This window comes from Rhea americana, unplaced genomic scaffold (genome assembly GCF_003343005.1).
Source record: "Rhea americana isolate MKP2758 unplaced genomic scaffold, rheAme1 scaffold_12, whole genome shotgun sequence".
Classification (NCBI taxonomy): domain Eukaryota; kingdom Metazoa; phylum Chordata; class Aves; order Rheiformes; family Rheidae; genus Rhea; species Rhea americana.
The window spans coordinates 1,959,917-1,978,839 of NW_028185261.1; the positions used below are offsets into that span (position 1 = coordinate 1,959,917).

Sequence of the window (18,923 nt, forward strand, 5' to 3'; positions counted from 1 at the left end):
CTCCTACAGTATAGTCTTCAAGAAGGAAACAGAAGGAAATGAGACATAAATCTGTCTTTGGGTGGACAGTCTGTTGTTTACCTTTTATTTCATCTACCATAAACATTGACAAGAACTGCCAATACAGTCACTCTCCTTAGCAACAGATGAAAACCTAACTCGGACAGTGTTAAATATTCTCGCAAGGATTTGGGTATTTTCGATGTCTTTCCAAGCAAACCAACACACATCACTGCACTCAAACAAAAATAAAATTCTTGTTTACCTTTATTTTCAATGGGTTGATCTCCATATCAGAAGTGCAGTTCATGGGACCATCAATTTCATACTGAACGATATACAACAGTGTGTAGTTTTTATATTTGTAAGGCCACTGTAGCGTCATCATCACCTTACTGAAAGCACTTGGCCCATTGTTTCTCAGCTGATGATGAAAATAAAATTAATGGACACAAAAATCAATGCCACCTTCTTTGTTAATGCACTTACAGTGGTTAGTTTATACTTGAGCCCTAAATGGCACTGAAGGTAAGACCGCTTATCAGGATAACATCAACACTCCTACTTAAAATGGAAAACTAAACTTTAAGTCCCCCAACAAGAAAAAAATAAAATTACTTCTCTAACTTGATAAAAATTACTTTCAAGGAAAGGTATGGGAACAACTTTTTGCTTTGAAGAAATGTAATTCTTGTTTTACAGCATACTGCACAAAATCACAACTGCTGTGTGTCTCAGCCAAGATACTCTGAGCATACCTACATATGTAGATAATTATCTTTAGATAAATTGTATCTTACAAGTTTTAGAACAACTTTAACTCTTATTATTCACACAGCGTTCTCAATAAGTTTTGCTTAATTGAACAATTGAGATTAAAGCTGTGATCATTCTTTTAAAGAAATGTTAAACACCTAATAATTTTCAAGACAAAAGACTTTTGTGATTATTCAGAATAGTGGGAATGTAAATGAGGATCCTGAATATTTTATAGCCATAAGTCATTTTCTCAGTTCAAGTTATTTCAGATATTTTATCTAGATTTCAAAGGGCTAGAATTACAGACAATAAAACCCGCACAATGATGTAAAATAATCAGTGTCTTGTATTTGGCTGCTCTTGTACGCTAATTATGGGCATTCTCACCCTCCCTGGGGATACTAGTGACTGACCCAGTAYAAAAAGTCTGTGTTTGTATGCAAGAACAAAATAGAGAAAAAAATGACAACAGACTCCATAGAAAAGCTATGCCAAGAGATATTTTTCTTGTATTTGTTACAAAACTGACATTGACATTACTAGTGATTGCATACCTCATAGATATGCTGAACTAGAGGCCCTATATCATCTTCTGTTTCTGGATTTTCCTTGGGCTGCCAATTTGCAATAGGAAGGAATATGTGATCAGGAGACGACACACTAAATCATGGAGTGAACAAGTTGTTAATATCAAGTATGAAACATTAGATGCAATTCTTTAGAACATCTCAAAAAATTAAACATGTCTAAAATAGGATCTCCAATTCTTCATCCACTGTATTTAAAAACCAAAAGAACAGAGGTGAATAGCTTGTATATTAAATGGTTTAATTTTCTTTCCTCTATGAAATGATCAACTTCATATTTGTTTAAAATTTTTTTTATTCCTTTCTTAGACTTGGAATCCATGTTACAATATCTAGTAAAACATCAATAGAAATTTAAGATAATTAAATGTCACCAAGAAAACTTTCAGCATGAAATATTTCAATAGTGAGAAACAGTGATGTGACGATTTGATCAGCACAATCACAAGAATTAAGTATGTGCTGAAAACTATGAAGTTTCAGTAGCTCCCCTCTCACAACCCTCAAAAATATTAACCAAATAATATCACAGAGAACAGATAATGAATGCAGTAGAAATATAAGAAAAGGATGACAGGAATCTGAGTTAACTGGTTAACCAAGACAAATATATAGTTCTTAGGTATGAAGTGCAGATTTCTAATAGGTTGTAGTAATGAAGGTAATGGAGTCATTACGCTATTAATACTGTGCCTAAGCCTGAAGAAGGTGAAACCACTGCTTGTCTATACTTATCTTTAGCAGGATTTTCAACTTTGGTTTTAGAAAATGTTTGGAAATTTTTGGATGAAAATCCAGACAGTTTGTGGAGGAGGAAAACAATCTGGAGAAATGTGTGTGATATTGCAAAAATGATGGGTCTTTTTTTTCTTCTAGAAAAAGCTCTAATAAAAGAGTCAAAACACTCATTTTTGGAACCATTTCATAATTAAGATTTGAAAGTCCACAAGCTGACTAGCAATAACCACATTTTCTCTATGATTAAAACTTCCCTAAGGCCTCCTGAAAGCTTACACAGATAGACCTGAAAGTTTGAATTATAAAGGAAAACAAACAAGCAAACCAATCCTATGCAAAGCTCACTTGAGAAAAAGACATTTAAAATAATTATTAATGCTTACCCTCTAATTTCAACAGCTGCTAAAATGGCAAGGTCAACCTGATAGGATGTTACTGGACTTAGATTGTCATACAGATTGGAACTGCAGAGAAAATAAATTGTTTAATGTAGCAAATATACGTATTTTTAGATATACATGTACGTATGCGTGTGTGTGTGTGTGTGTGTGTGTATATATATATATATTTAATAGTATGTAACATCATAGAATGACTCATGGGCAACTGTACATACTCTGTTCCAACACTTTCTCATTTAAACGTGTGACAATCCTACTCAGTGCAATTTGGAGTTCCCTAAGCAGAAAGGAATTGATAATGACAGAGTGGCTGCTGACTCTGCTCTAGCCTATAAAGAAATCCAAATTCCAGTGCTGTGGGTTAACATCAGCTCTATAGCTAGCCTTACAGTCCACTTCAGAGCACCTGTTTTACCCAGGGCCTTAAGTGGCCTCCAAGTTTTCCCAAGGCAGAAAAGTCTGCTAAGGCTATTTTTGCCTACTCTTCTTCRTAATTTCTCAAAACAGTAAATTAATATTGTGAAGGTCTGATTCCCACACTTTAGATCTATCAAGCGATGTGACAGATATTAAAGTGTGTAGAAACATTTGCACATAAATTCTTTTGGACTTATTTTATAAGCAGAGAATCAGAATTATAAAGAACACTCCTGCTCCACTTGTTGAGAAGCTGGAACCTCCTTAGTCACATCCCATTCAAACTGAAAATTGGATTTTCCTATTTTTTTCTATATTTTAGAAAACACAATTCATTAAAATGAGTTTATTTTTTAAAACATTTCCAGGCAAAAAAAAAGAGAATTAGTCTAGAATGAAACTGCAACTGGAGTTCATAGTCTATTGATTTAGCATGTTATCTACCAGGAGWGGTATATAGTCACAGATTTACCTACCTTCGGATTTGCAAGTCAAACTTCACGTAGGTATCCATTTCAGACTGCTGGTGCACGCTGAAACGCAGGCCAGCTAATAGCTTTAGAAAAAAATCGCTGTGGTTCAGTGGAAGTGCAATAAAATACACTGTAAAAATTTCTCAGGTACTATCAGACAACAAGAAATTGCTCAAGACACGTGGCCATAAAAAGACAACACTGAATTCACAAATAAAACTCATCCAGTTCACCAAGGCTAGAAATGTACCTTTCTCACCTGTATCTATAGGTTTTAGCTAATATATTGCTGTCACAAGATAGATACAGTTTACATCATCCTCATTGCCTTGGCTTTAACCATTTTTACATATAACTGAACCTTCCCCCACATATCAACACAAAGTACAGCAGTCTGAAGAACAGCATGGCTCAACAGTTCAAAAATTTACAGTTCATGAGGTTTGTTCTAACGTGGAGCACAAGAGTGCTTTAATTTCTGTGCAGTTCAGCTTGACATACTCCAAAAAAAAAAAGGTTGGAAATTGTATTTATTCATCTTTACAAAGTGTTCCTTGGAAGAAAACCACTGTCAAAGCATTTTAAATTGTACCAGTTTTCGCTTTATTTCCTCAGAAAGTTAGACCTATTAGGTCATACTATGCATCAGTGACTCACTTTTAAGAGAGTTCAATTCTTCTAAATTCAGTTACATTTGATGGAAGTGCAAAGGTCTTAACTAGAAAAAACTGCCTTTCAAACTTCACAGAAACAGGCAGAAGAGAGTTTCCACAGTTCCACAGTGAGAAAGATGCATTATGTGCCTGCCCTTACTCTATACTTTTTTTTTAAAAAAAAAAAAAAAAAAGAGAACATTAGATGGATCTAAAGATACAAACTTATGAGGGACTAAAGCTCAGTAATTCCACTGTTCATTTAACTATTCATTTTTCAAGTGGCAGCATAAAACTGATGAATTTCTCTTTCAGACTTTAATTCAGTTGAAAAGTTGAGGTCAGTTATCCATGTTTTTAAGAACTAGCCAAACGTGGGTGGCTAAACGTCAGCTAGACCTTATCTTATACTTGTATGAGTAAACAACATGCCCAAACACCCATGTGCTTAAGAGAAGCACGACCTGCATTCCTGTTAGAACTACCGAACACCTGTTCGAACAAACCTTACCTTAGTTCCTGCTTTCATGGGATTTCCCAGGTCACAAACTACCACGCGAGTTTGATTCTCAGTTTTAAATGCACATGACAGTCTTGCTAAAGCCTGCAATGAAGCAGGAAGAAATATTAAGAAATATCATTCTTTACCTCTTGGCACCTGTATGAAAGTCTGGGAAAAAGTTCCAGGCCCGTTGCATTAATTTTAATAAAATTTCTCCGTCCCAATATAATCAAGTACTGAACAGATTCAACAAAATCAAAAGATGAAAATCTCCATAAAGACATAATTTTGATGCAAGACAGATGTTCTTTCCAAGGTTACACAAAGAGATATTCAATATCCTTATACTGGGTAGTTCTGAGGATGTCTGTGGCCTAAAGCATTTCTCTGTTTGACTCTTTAAAACCTATGTAAAGACATTCTGGCAACTAAGCAAGGGTTAAAACTCTTCATAGACAAATAAAGATTGGAAGGTAAAATAATAAGTCACTAGCTTACTCAAAAAGAGGTATCTTCCAGATTTTGGATAAAACCACAGGGCAAGAGGCATCTAGGGACTGAGAAGCCACATCAGCTTAGAGCTCTATGAGATCTAGAGCAGCAAAGGCAAACTTTGGTCAATCAATCAAGCTGAGGCATGGTCCAACATATATAAAGGATGTGGTATCAGAGGTGATTGAAAAGGCTTTCAAAGACATTTTTTTCCTTCCCTTTTTCTTGTTAAAGCATCAATTGGTGTTTTAATAATGGAAGATAAGTTATATCATCCCAAGTAAGATTTGTTTTAGTGTCTTAACCAAATCTAAGTTTTTCGCTATTCAGAGCTGCTGTGCAACTGAGCTTTGGGGAAGGAGGCTTGAGGAGATCGACGACTCACAAGCCCCAAAGTACAAGCTAGCAGACAGAGCAGTGTTGCCAGTCCATATCTTAAAGATGCTTACTAGTTTTCCCCTTAATATTTTGAAACTTTTCAGATGTATTGAATGATCACAGATTACACTGGAGGAAACCAAGGACAAGGAAAAACTGCAAGCATCTGTATTACTTACATATACTTGTAGCTATAATGTACTAAAAAAATTCAGACTTTACCTCTGTATCTTCAAAGAAATAAAAATTATACAGACACCTTAAAGTACAACAAGGGAAAGTCAGGAAATCAATATTTAATTCTCTGCAGTCAGGATAACTGACATCCAAGACTTTCTGTATACTTTGGTGGAAGAGAACAGTCATACCCAACATTACTTGTTGCCTCAAGTATGCTCAGTTCTCTAGCTAGCACATGACATGCTAAGTTTAAATAAACAAGGCCACCACTCAAATAAAGATTTGCAATAGAAACTGTCTTTGTGTCAAACTCCATCACACAGATTCTGCTTTGTTGTTATCAGCAGGCTCTTAAACTGGAACCAGTCAGGCAGGTGTCATATATCCAGGAGGCTTGGGAGAACCTTCCCTTTTTTGGTGCTTTAAGATTGGGCACCAAATGGGACACCACTAAGGGGCCCCATTCTGCAGACCTCTATGGCAGCAACTGAAATATGACTCTTTAGAGAGGAAAGATAGTTGGACTTCTACCTCACTGTTACGGACAACACCAATGAAGTCTGCTTGGGGTGGAACGATGACAAAGAGTTCTGCTTCATAGGCTCCTTCCCCTTGATTCTGAGCACTGACAATTAGTGTTAAAGGATTGTCATCACCGATATAGATCTGCTTCTGATCACTATATTAAAAAAAAAAAAAAAGCAAAAATGAGTTCTGCATTCTGGTTTCTAAATATATTACATTTAACAGGTGGAACTTACAGAAACCAGAAACAAGAGGCATTGTGAAACTGCACAAAGACATTAAAAAATCTCAAGGCAGTACCTATGTTTCAAGAATACCATGCAGATCAAGAGACCACTGCATTATATTTAAAGCAAAAATGTGACTAAAATTACTGACAAAAATGGGGCAAGTATTAAAGGCTGTTTTATAAGAAATTTTTGGAAAAAAAATACAATAAATTACAAAACCACAAACACATATTTGAACAAAGACTAAACACTTTTTAGCAGCTAAATCCCTGTGAATGTTAGGAATTACATGTCTACTTACAGAGGTATATGCATACATTTTATAACAAAATTTGATGAAAGTCTCAACTACAGAATGCAGCCAAGACCTCTGTAATAGATTTGTTCCAGATATAGAGTATCTTCCCAAACAACATGCTTTCCTTTTATCAACTATAAGGAAATCTAATTGTACACACACTGATATTAGAAGTTTTTGAAGCATTTGCATGAATGCATATGCTTATGAACTCTACTACACAGACATATATTCATATGCTATAGCTAAAGGCATAAAAAACAGCTGATGTTTGTGAGTAAAGGTACTACACAGACATATATTCATATGCTATAGCTAAAGGCATAAAAAACAGCTGATGTTTGTGAGTAAAGGTACTACACAGACATATATTCATATGCTATAGCTAAAGGCATAAAAAACAGCTGATGTTTGTGAGTAAAGGTACTATATGAAGAAAGGCTTCAGGCAGAAAACATCCAGCCTCGGGAAGGGATTTTAAGTGAAAAACTTGTCTCCTTTCCCAAATACACTATTAGGTTTAATAAAAGATATTATCCCTACCAACATACTTTGTCATACATGTAATAACAGAACCCTTTTCCACCCATGCTTGGGTGTGTGACACCCGTTCACCTCTTCATGCCTCTACCTAGTATTAAAAAATGAAACAGTGGTGCAATTGCAACTAACCTTGTTTTATGCTTGCTATGTTTGTCCATCTTTGTAAGTGTATTAACAAAATAATATGCGTGCACCCAGGTACTCACAGTATTTGGGAGACAGAGGGGGCTTGTTCTGCCTTTATGACATGCTGCTGACATTTGGTTACAAATCAGAACATGGATTTTTCTTTAAAGGAGGAAAATATCTATTTACCTGTCTACTGAAACCTCCAGCTTTGGTTTGCAGATATTATCRTCACCACAATCTAGCAGAATATGTGCCTATGCAAAAAATCGAATGCATATGGTTTTAGTAATTTCTGCACCAGTTCTAGCATACATTTCTAACAATATCATTTCATCACTAAATCAGAAGTTTTCAGAATAGCTTCTTATGAGATATCTTCATCTCATCAGACCTAAAACAGAAGAAAACAAGTGGGTTTTTATATATGGGGAGCACCCTTCCTAATCCTGCAATAGCCCAGGTGTCTCCATCTCTTAAACCTATTTGCATACTTTCAATAATCCATTCACTTTGGGTTGCATCTCCATTTTCCTCTTTACAAACAAGTGTAAAAAACATTGTATAAAGGGACGAAATTAAAAAAAAGTGTTTATAATAATCTTAAGAGAAATACAGTAATAAATAAGTAAAATGTACAGAGCAGCACAGCGTAAGGAATGGATGAAACACTCTCAGCCTTCAAGAGTAACACCTTTGATACTAATTTAACAGTTTTCTGGAGAAAAGAAGTTAAGTGGTATGGTTGAAAAGGAAGTCTAGCACTAAGGAATATGTGTCAAAGAATAAATTTAACAGAGATAGAAGAAAGAAAGAAAGAAAGAGAAGACAAACATACAAGCCAATTAGTATTCCCATAATTCAAGGACTAAAGCCTAGGCATATATTTTGGTACCTTAATTTCTTATTTTTTTCAAAAATGCTAATATGAACATGAGTATTGAAAGCTGAAAATGTGTCTTGAGTTGATCATCACAGATCTTCCAAGATATATACCTGTCTGCTCATATTAGCAGGAGTGAACTGGTTGAGGATAGGAGTCAATCCTGTTGCATCGGCAGCTGTTCTGTAATCCAGACGGTATTCCATAAAAATAGTAATGGGAGTTAGTTTGTCTCTAAATTCAGATTCATCCTGAGAGAACCAAAAAATTCAATTGCAATAAAGATGTGTAAGAAAACAAAAAACAGCCTTAGAAAGTCTCTATATTCAACTAACAGCCATACCAACATCAATACAGGGCAGTATTTTAGTTTATTGTTCATATTGTAGTAATGAGGAAGTAAAAACAACATTAGAACATYTGAGCTTTTTTCAAACTAGGAAATTTCTTCTGAGAAAACCTTCAATATAAACTCTGAAGATGGACAATTTGAGTATTGATACACCTCTTTCACAGACGCGAAACTGGAGCATACAGAAAAATTAAGTCACGAAACTGTAACAGCCAGGAGTCTAAGAGCCTTGGTAACTCTATTCTTTCCTGTCAGACAAAATTCAAAATTCAGTATGCTTCTAACATCCCTCATTGACGTTTATCTTTTGACTTGAGATTTCTTCCTTCCTAAAAATATTACTTTACACTTGAATTCATTGACCTTTATATTGGTAATTTCAGAGTATTCAATTTATCAAATTTTGATCCTGTCCTCCAAAGTGCTTACAAACCATCTCTTAACTTTATGTTAGCCACAGATTTTATCAGCGTAAACTCTGCTTCATCATTCTCATTTCTGAACACTGAGTATTACTAAACCTAGAATAGATCCTTATAAGACTGTACTTCAGAACCTATCTTCCATGGACAGAAAGGTAACTCTTTCACGACAACTTTCGACTTCTTTTGCATCCCATTTAAGGTCATTTCATTTAGGTCATATTTCATTACTTTCCTTGTAAGAATGTTGGGTWTACTCCCACTGAAATCTGGGATGTCTACCCCATATATCTCCTATTTGCTAGGATAGTCAAAAGGAGGATATTACAGTTATGAATGATTTATAAGTACTCAAAGGTAAATCTGAGCTGGATCAGACTCACACAGCTGCTCTTTAACCTGTCTTTCTTTATGTCAGTCAGTGTTTCTTCTGCTGGGTCATACATTTTAATTCTGTTAGCATGACTGAACCAAAAGGCTGCAAGTAAGCAAACTATTTCAGCTTTCTCTTTGTCCTCTGTTATGTGCTGACCTTTATTTTTTAGTAGCACATATGTATCTTTCTTCATCTTTCTCTTACCTCCAAAGCACCTCTGTTTATCGACTTTTATATTCCTTTCAAATTTTAATAAATTTTGGTGCCTGGATGACTTGCCCAAGAAGTCCCTAACAAAGGATTTCCAATCCACTTACTGAATAGGATCTTAATCACAATACCATCCATCCTTTACCCTCTGCCAGCACTGAAAATTCGGCATAGGCATATTAAAAATCTAAAAATTCCGGTTTTATCCACTGGACATGAGTTTCTCTAGTATTTATTGTTCTATGGTTTTTAGTCACTTTAACAAAAAGTTTGTAACAGATACTACACCAAAAATGATTTCCCTAAAACATAAGTGGCCACTTACCCTCAAAAAGGCATCTAGTTCTTCACAATTCATTTTGCCTCCCTTCGTAATAGTCATGTTCTTAGAGTGGCTAGGCTGTCTGCTGTGGAGAAACAGAGCCCTCCTTATAGCCCCTTTCTGTTTAAGTTTATCCAACAGCAGCTCCACTTGGAAATCTGTCAAATTCAAAGCATTTGGGTTAGGGGTATTTTGGCCACTTGAACACAAAGCAGATTCCTATGAGAAATGTAATTTAAAGCTTATTTCAGCTTTAATGAAAACCTAACACTTGCAATTTTTAAAACCTCCAGTTCTTCCAATATAAAGTCTGTTACTACATTACTTCCCAATACAGTAACTAAAAAGCACTACCATTGTCCTAAAATTAGATTCTTCTTTCCCTAAAAATTAGAAGCACAAAGCAATACGTTTATAATTACTTTGGAACTGCAAAAACATAAGACTTTTTTTCAAAAAAAGTTAATGCAGTTTCACAAACATAATATACATCATTGAACTTCATCACTAATCTACTTACTTCAAGTATTTGATATTGATAATGAAACTTAAAATACATAATAGATGTTTAAATGCATGTTGCCAGATCAAAGCTCCTTTACATATGCCATACAGAATATAGGGAAATGTTTTTTTAATCAAATAGACAACAGTTGATTGTAGCAGGCTGTCTGCTACACTACAAAATCTCTTAGAGATAACTTAAAAGCCTGTTTGAAACAATATTTTTCTGATTCTGACACAGAGATTCTGATCCAAAAACAGTGAAATCAATCAGAAGCTATCAATTTCAACAGAAATTTGAGAAGTCTTGATTCTCTGTGGCTTATCTATGTTTTAAAGGCCCAATAATGTATATACTTGAATATTCTCATAAAAAACTTCCCTGTCACCAAGGGCTGACCTTAATTCTCTAAGACATAAAGAACTTTCCAAGTCAAGCTCCTCAAAGTTGTTAAACATACACTTCAAGTGCCAAGTATGCTCAAATTCCACTGACTTCAACACAACTTCAGCAAAAACTTGCTGAAGAGGGTCCTACAGATCAAAATGTTTACTGAGCTGGAAAAATTGTGCTGTAAATGATAATCATTTTTTCAGTAATTCAAAAGAATGCTGACCAAACTCATATTTGCAAGCAATATCAAAAGACTTCAAAATTTTTAAACTAGTGGAACTTACTGAGTGAGTTAGGGAGTTTTCCCTTGCCATCTGCTTTTAAACAGAACTTCACCTTAAAGCTGTTTTGGAGGAAAAGAAAGAATTAATTAAAAATCCACTTTACAAACTTCTTCCCTCTCCTTTTCTTCTAAAATTCTTTGCTGGTTTTCTCCGGTCAAAGGTATTTTCTTCTGAGACTCTAGTTCACTCCAAAAACCTATTTTCCATAGATAGAAGAAAAATCAGAATCTGGTAATAAGTAGATAGTAATGTAAGTAATGCAGTTTTGGAGTCTTGATTCATGTAGAAATAGTCACCTGTGAAGCAGTGTTTATTCCTGAAAACAAATGTCTGTCCCTTATTATTAAGGCTAAAAGGCAACTGGCATGCTGATCTTAAAAGGAAGTTAGTACTAAAAAAGAAAAGTAGGATTGGTTTATAGTCCAGGTACAAAATGTTACAACAAAACCAAAACCAGTCTGCGGAGTAGATCATTCCCAAATATCTTCTATATGCCCACTCCACTTTTATCCTAAAAAATAAGTCATTTGGTTAAAAACAAAAAAACAAAACAAAAAAAGCCCCATGACCCATTTTACTCTACTCAATAGAAACAATTGATAATCTACATGGGTAAGCTATAGCATAAGATTATCTTTGAAAACAATGTCCTTCCATTGCTATCTAGGTGTGCCAATTTTGTTTTGTTCATTCTTCCAGAAAAATCTATGTTTGGTTGTCTTTTTTTTAATTGGTTGATTAGACTTTATGAACGCTTTCAAAATCAAAAGCTTATGAAAATAAATTAAAAAAAAGAAATCAAAAAGGTCCCTCCCCTCAAAGGAAAACAAAAGATATCCTGCTTACCAAGAAACTTTCACATCTGACAGTGAACAGGCTTTGTTTTCCGGGTTTAAAATAGTTGGATTAACTTCCAGGGCAGCATTTACCCTGATGACCGGTCTAGCCCTACAAAGAAAACATCCTTTTGAACAACATTCAACATCACAGTAAACAAATCCCCTCCCATCAACCCGAAATAAACCTCTTAGACAACATTTAGTGGAAATGTAAGAATAGCAATTAGTCACAGAGTTGACTATAGAAAAGCAGGAAGCAGTCTGTGCTCATTTACTATCATCAGAGTCCTAATGCAGACAACTGTGTTGAGGCGAAGTCCTGTCTATTTCCAGCACAGATAAGTGAGGTCCAAAATGAGTAAGTGCTGAGGAGGATATTAGGATTGGACTACTTAGTAGCTGGAAGCACTCTGTATATGTTGAGATCTAGACAACTGTCACTCAGAAAGCTCTGAGGACAGCTTACTTAGATTTTCTCTTAGCTAAGAATATACTGAAAAGAATAAATAACAGATGACAGACTGTAAATTTATCCACTGAAAACAGCAATGTAACCTTTCTGAGCTCCGATAGTCTGTTTTTGTTTTTTAACTGATGACTGCCACTGATCCTTGCTGCTGACTGCGCTTATGTAAAGAGGGATACTTACCTATACAAAACAGCTGTGTCAACACCAAATGCTCCAACAATCAGATCTAGAAAGAACACAGAAATACTGCACATTACAATTTATTTTTAAAAATATGTTCTTCATCAGAGTTAGGGATACTACTAAGTTATTCTGAAGTGACATTTAGAGTAAAAGACCTGGATATCCATTTCTGTCTACATCTGTGGCTCCTTTCAGCGAGTACCCAAAGCTGGGTGGCATAGTGCGAGCTGCCCACTGCCCTTCAAGTATTTGAGATGGGACTGCATTCAAGCCAGTTGCTCTTCCATTGTAGATATAAACAAGCCCCCTCTTGTCCTCTCCACCATATGGTGCAGCAACTGCAATATCTGTAAACCAAAACAGAAATCTTCAGCATCTCCAAACTCCAAACACAGACAAGGGGAACATATTTGTGCTGACACTGGTCAGTAATTTCTAATACTACAGTTTCAGCATGTGCTAGCAGGGAGGAAATGTGACCAGACAGTAATATGTTCATCAACCTCTTTTATTTATTTATTTATAAATAGAGTCTGTGGGATACTGGGATTTCCTAGAAATTAGGAACGCTTAACAAGAACATGCATCATAGACTTGCAGCTGCAAAAAAAAAGAATAGCCCTGCAAAAACTTTTGCACTTCAATAACTGAGTCACAGCCAAATCATATGGATTTGGGATGTTTTAAAGAAGAGCATTAAACACCCAGAATTAGTCACTGTTGGAGAAAAATCATAAAACTAACTGGGACTATTTCATTAACACGCTAAGTACATCCAAAGGGTGTGACATTTGAATAGTTCTGGAAGACTTAAATCAGCCTAAAGAAATGTTAAATATCAAATTCCAGCCTATCTGGATCATTGCTTGGCAATATGTTTCATGGAAAACTTCCAATTAGTACAATTATGCTGCATCTCTTAAAGCTTAATAAGTTCGAGAGCACTCATTATCAGTGAACAAAAACCAATGATAAATGAAATGCTAATTGGACTCTCTAAAGGAAACACTATATGTAAAGAAAGCTTTAGAAGCATACATAAGATCTGAATTCAGCATTTCCCGAGTATATTCAAAGACTCCATCAACCAAGAAAGTATTTAAATAAAATGCTACATAAGACAATTGGAGTTATTATAGTATTCCTCCTTTTCACCTTAAATTTGCAAAAAGTTTCATTAAAAAAAAAAAGCACTCAAAAATTACCATTTTGTATTACAATTGATCTTTACAAATTTGATGAAAACCTTTCAATCTTGCACCAGACTGTGATGGAAAGCATTTTAATTAACATGCCCAAACGGAACAGATCAGGAAAAAAAAATACTAAATAATGGCAAAGGAATTAATCTTAAAATGAGAAATATTGCACTAAGATTTTCTCAAGATATATTTCAGGCTGAAATATGAGAGAATCAAAGCATCATTTGGATAGTATGATCAACTGATTAGGTTTTCAGCTATCAGCTCTAACTTTTCCAATGTCTTCCCTAAATAACTGATGTTGCTTCTTCACACTAATTCCATACTGTTAACAGCTAAAAACCTAAGCTTTATCGAAACCAATGGCATAAAATATTCTGAGGTACAAAATATACATCTTGTTCAAACTGGTACAGTATAAGAGCGATTATGAAGTTAACACACTTATAGCTGGCCTAAAATCAAATTTTATATTTTAATGGGTAAGTCACTTACCCACTTAATCCGCCTGGAGTCACCTAATGGGTAAGTTGCCGAGACAACTGTACTGTTTTATGGATCTCAGCTCCATTTCTTCCAGGGTTTTAAAATATGACTACTTTAAAACATGTTAAAATATGACTAATGTAACTATATGACAGTTTATCTCAAGATAGAATAATGAGGTATTTCCAAGACAATGAAAGAAAGCTGCAGACTAAATAAAATGCCAATGATTCCATAAAAAAATATAAATTAGAGTTACCTGAGATTTAAAAATATTAGCCTATTACAATTTTTGATCTTTCAGAAAAAACTTGCAATTAGAATGAAAAAACAAAAATGTGAGTATTTTTTTTGTGGAACTAATCTGTCTATCACTCCAAGAAACACTGAAGTGTGACTTCCAAAACATAGTATTCCCACCAGGATTACTAGAAGTGTCTATCCCAAAATTACATGATTCTCATCCATTTCACTGCTATGGGAAAGCAGCAAGAAGCACCGGCCAAGGGTTTGAAAGTCCACAGCTTTGGTTGTATCAGACTCAAAACTTCTCATGCAAATACTTGTTCAAGATACTCAGCTTTTGGTATATTCAGCTGTAGTTCTTACAAGATACTTTAGTCAGATTCTTCTATTTTGAAATAAAAAAAAAAATCTAGACTTTTCTCGGGAAATCTCTTCTATTAGAGCATTTTACCAGTTCTCTGAAAAAAAAAACGTTTTTTTAGGCATCTTTGCATTTCTAGAGAGGAAGATTGGCTATAAACAATGAAAACAGGAAAATTATACTGAAGATATCCTAATAAGTCACACTAAGGAGTCAGTTATTTAATGAAAGTTTCTACTGAACTTATCACTTAGAAATATACTGATCAACGTAACAGCTAAAACAATCCATGCTGTAGTTTAAATGGTATAGTCTCTGCTCGATGCATACATGTAACTCCTGTTAGCATTCTTGGGAGTAGCATATAAGCATCGAAAGGAGTCTAGACCTTCGTGTCCAACATTCACTCATGGTTAGAATACTTAATGTTTGCGTGCACAATCCACATTCATCGTGTTGTCTAGATTTAGTCTATAAACCAAATATATTGTTCAAGAAATGATGTCCTACCATTGAAGCCATCCTGATCTAGATCACCTAGAGGTGCAATAGAACTGCTGAATCTTGCAAATATCTCAAAACCATTCAGCTTTGTGATCTGAAACCCTCCAGAGGCTCGCTGAAGGCAAATGGAAACTTGGCCGACCTCTTGAAGTTTCCCATCAGAACCTCGATCCATAAAGAGAGGAGCTCCAATAAACAAATCTGTATAACTGGACCAAAGAAGGATAAGGTTCTTCAGTAACAGCAGGAAAATCCAGTTTCATCTCCTCAAGCAGCCATTAACAGGACTAATGCAATTCTGAACTACATATTAAGAGAAAAATTTCCGATCCTTAAACTGCAACTGACAGCAAACATTTACTGGCAAAGTAAGCACAAATATACTGGAATTTAAAATACGTGAATACACACTGGCCAACACAGAACACGTATCAGAACAAATCCATACTCCTTAAAACAAATGTTGAGTGTCAGGGAAGAAGGGTGCTATTTCTTTCAGTAGAAACTTTTTATCTTTTTCCTTCCAAAAAGAAGTTGGGGGTGGGGGAGGAAGGAAGAGGGGAACCCACTTACTTATCCCCATTGATATCTGTGGCAGCCACCGAATACCCAAAATAGGCAGCCATCTGGAAAGCAAGATTAGAACAAATCTGTGAGCTGTGTTGATATAAACATACAAACAAATTTATACATAGTTGTATAGAAAAGATTTTAGGGAGATGACATATACTGCAAAAACTTTTGTACCTCTTCTCCTCACATTTTCACTTTTTTGTTTACTCTGTTAGACAGCAAACTGATCAGTTACCTTCTCCATTGCCCCTTTCATTATTCAGTCCTATTTCCTAATTCTCAAAGTAAACAGCATTTGCTCCATTCAAATAACTCTTCTAAGCAGTATCATAAAACAGGAACTCACAGAATATATATTCTTAGGATTCCTATATACTTTATACAATTTATCTTTGGCACCTAAGTTAATAATATAGAGAATATAGTTATTTCAGGACCCTAATATTCTCTCAACATATAGTCCCCCTATAGGAATAGCCTCCCTCTCATCTATCCCATTCAATAAATGTTCCAGAAACATACCTGCTCCCCAGTGAAGTTGTACATAGAAGACATGTTTTTCCCATTGTAAATAGACACCTGCATATTAGAAAATATACATTATGGCACATCAAAAATATTTATCTTTTTATTTATTGTAAAGCTTGATATTTCCTACCATGCCAAGCGTTCTTGCTGCTCTTGGGACTCCTGATACAAAGTCTGAAATATAAAGTAAGACACCCGAATAAAATTTATGTTCCAAAGCACAGTGACTTTGCTTGAACAAAGCAGATCATTGTCTAGCGCTTTATATACTTTTCCATGCACTGTACCATTTTTCCTATCTCTTTTATTTGAAAGACCTGTCCAATACATTAGCACAATTTTTCGCTGAAACCAATGTCTTACCTTCTATGCCATCACCACTGAAGTCTCCAACAGCCACTGAATAACCTGATCAACAGACAAAATTAGTGAATCTGTTTGAGAAGCTCATTAAATCTTTCATCTCTCTTTACATTCTTCATCAGACTCTGTGCTCTGCCATCTTGCTTCACCTTAAGACATAACACAGTGAGTACTGCTTCTGAGTAGCTTTAACAATTTGCATTAATAGACTGCAAATCATCAGCATCTATGCAATGCACAGTGAAAACTGACAAGTTCACTGAGCAGATTCGTTTTAACTTGGTACATCACGTTTTGGGGATCAGAAGCAGGCTGCAGACTGATTCATAGGTGATTCAGAACAAAGGTAATTGAGTTGGAAAGTTTCCAAGAAAAATTATATTCCATTTTAATTAAAGTCTCCTTCAAATTGAAATCCCCCCAAAATTTGTAACAAGGCTACCTAGTAGTCAGTGAAGTCAAGCAACTATTTACTAGTAATCTTGTCAGATGTTCATTTGCAAAATGCAGGAATTACAACATGGGACTCTGCAGGTTATTCTCCTGTGCTTTAAAAAGAATAAAAGCTGGCAGCAGCTTGGAATAGTATAAAGGACAGAAATCCTGCCTGGGATATCAAGATAACTAACTGCATCTGTCATGCTAACAAGTTATTATATTTTGAGATATGTAGCTCTTTAGATATCAGATATTTAGCAGCAGCGTGATTTATACTTAAATACGAGTAGTGTAAGGGGTAGTTTTTCAAGTACGGAAAAGTTTTCTTCCTTCTCAAACTACGCACCCAAGTAGCTGTCATCAAAAGCAGCACTGGCTGGTCGGGTTGCTAACTGGTCATCGTACTTTGTGCTGTAGATTTTCGAGTCATATTTAGCCACAATCTCTGTCACTCGATCAGAAATAAGTTGGCCTAAAGAGAAAGAAAACAGCTTAAAAAACAGAGAAAAAGTGTGCATGCAACCATTCAATAAACAGCACTGATTCATGGAATGTTTGCTTCTAAAGCAACAACTCTTCAATAAGATTGGCAGAAAAGAGCAAGCAGAAGCATCACTAAAAGGATTTAAGTGAAAATTTGGATTGTGCTTCAAAGATTAACTAAAAGCACATTAGAAGTTCTAACTGAAAATAGAAGCCACTCTTACACATATAAAAGGACTTACACGAAACTGCTCAGTTAGGTAACAATATATATATGCTTATGGCATTGCAGAATTAGGTCATCACTGTACTAAGTATCCTAACACTACAGCTTAATATGGCAGACAACAAGCTAATAAGATGAGAATAGTATAATACTATCTTTTCTCTGTTTTCATTTCACTTGCCACTAGATGGTGACTTGATTACATTCTCTTCTTTAATTTAAACCTTTTTTTCCATAAAATTTTTCAGAAGAGCACTTACTTCACATACATATTCCCTAGGCATATACAAAGTTTAGGGAGAACTACTCTTCCAGCATTTCAGAATGTGGAATCAAAATTTGGGGTGAAATTGCAGTTTCTATTCTTATCTTCTATTCAGAGTTGAGATTTTTTTGGTAGTAGAGGAGAATAAGTTTTTTTCAGCAGATGAGCTGTCACTTTTGTCAAAAAACAAAATGAATACACACAAACATAATCTGTATTATACTAAATCTGCAGATGATTTTCACTCATTTTATTTTTTTCATAGTCCAAAACAGGACTAGAAACAAACCTCCTGTGTTACTGAGTCCACCGGGAAGGCAGATACAATATAGAAAACCTTTAATAAATATTATTTACTTAGACAAAAACAGGCAAAGGAGTTTGCAGCTATGTCCTGATTGTAGCAGTAGCATCTTCTGACCTGACTTGACCATAGTAGGAACACTGAATGAGCCTACAAACAAATACTCACTGAAGCACATATTAGCAAAATATTAAAAAAGATTTTTGTGGAAACAATACAGTTAGAGATAACACTTGTACCACAGCACAAACAGATCAACATACAAAATGCAATACAATTTTGCCTTTAAAGGAAAATGATAGTTCTTTTTGCAGGTTTGCATTTCTCATTGACAGTGTGTGTTTAATATGTGTGTCAGAAAATACAAAATCCATGGGTTTTGAAAGAACATGCAAAATATCCTA

General features: G+C 35.1%; 1 protein-coding gene across 1 annotated transcript in view; it reads right to left on the reverse strand.

Annotated features, from left to right (window-relative positions):
• ITGAV (integrin subunit alpha V) overlaps nucleotides 1-18,923 on the reverse strand; it is a 45,924-nt gene that overhangs the window by 10,047 nt on the left and 16,954 nt on the right. Inside the window, exons 7-25 of the mRNA XM_085321128.1 lie at nucleotides 17,588-17,713; nucleotides 16,804-16,848; nucleotides 16,571-16,614; nucleotides 16,435-16,491; nucleotides 15,913-15,965; nucleotides 15,346-15,548; nucleotides 12,696-12,887; nucleotides 12,538-12,583; nucleotides 11,896-11,997; nucleotides 11,050-11,108; nucleotides 9,871-10,025; nucleotides 8,299-8,436; nucleotides 7,492-7,559; nucleotides 6,112-6,259; nucleotides 4,540-4,632; nucleotides 3,379-3,458; nucleotides 2,468-2,548; nucleotides 1,314-1,419; nucleotides 266-424 (exon numbers count right to left, since the gene is read on the reverse strand). Coding sequence (XP_085177254.1) covers nucleotides 266-424; nucleotides 1,314-1,419; nucleotides 2,468-2,548; nucleotides 3,379-3,458; nucleotides 4,540-4,632; nucleotides 6,112-6,259; nucleotides 7,492-7,559; nucleotides 8,299-8,436; nucleotides 9,871-10,025; nucleotides 11,050-11,108; nucleotides 11,896-11,997; nucleotides 12,538-12,583; nucleotides 12,696-12,887; nucleotides 15,346-15,548; nucleotides 15,913-15,965; nucleotides 16,435-16,491; nucleotides 16,571-16,614; nucleotides 16,804-16,848; nucleotides 17,588-17,713 — 1,955 coding nt within the window. The remainder of the gene's footprint in view (nucleotides 1-265; nucleotides 425-1,313; nucleotides 1,420-2,467; nucleotides 2,549-3,378; nucleotides 3,459-4,539; nucleotides 4,633-6,111; nucleotides 6,260-7,491; nucleotides 7,560-8,298; nucleotides 8,437-9,870; nucleotides 10,026-11,049; nucleotides 11,109-11,895; nucleotides 11,998-12,537; nucleotides 12,584-12,695; nucleotides 12,888-15,345; nucleotides 15,549-15,912; nucleotides 15,966-16,434; nucleotides 16,492-16,570; nucleotides 16,615-16,803; nucleotides 16,849-17,587; nucleotides 17,714-18,923) is intronic.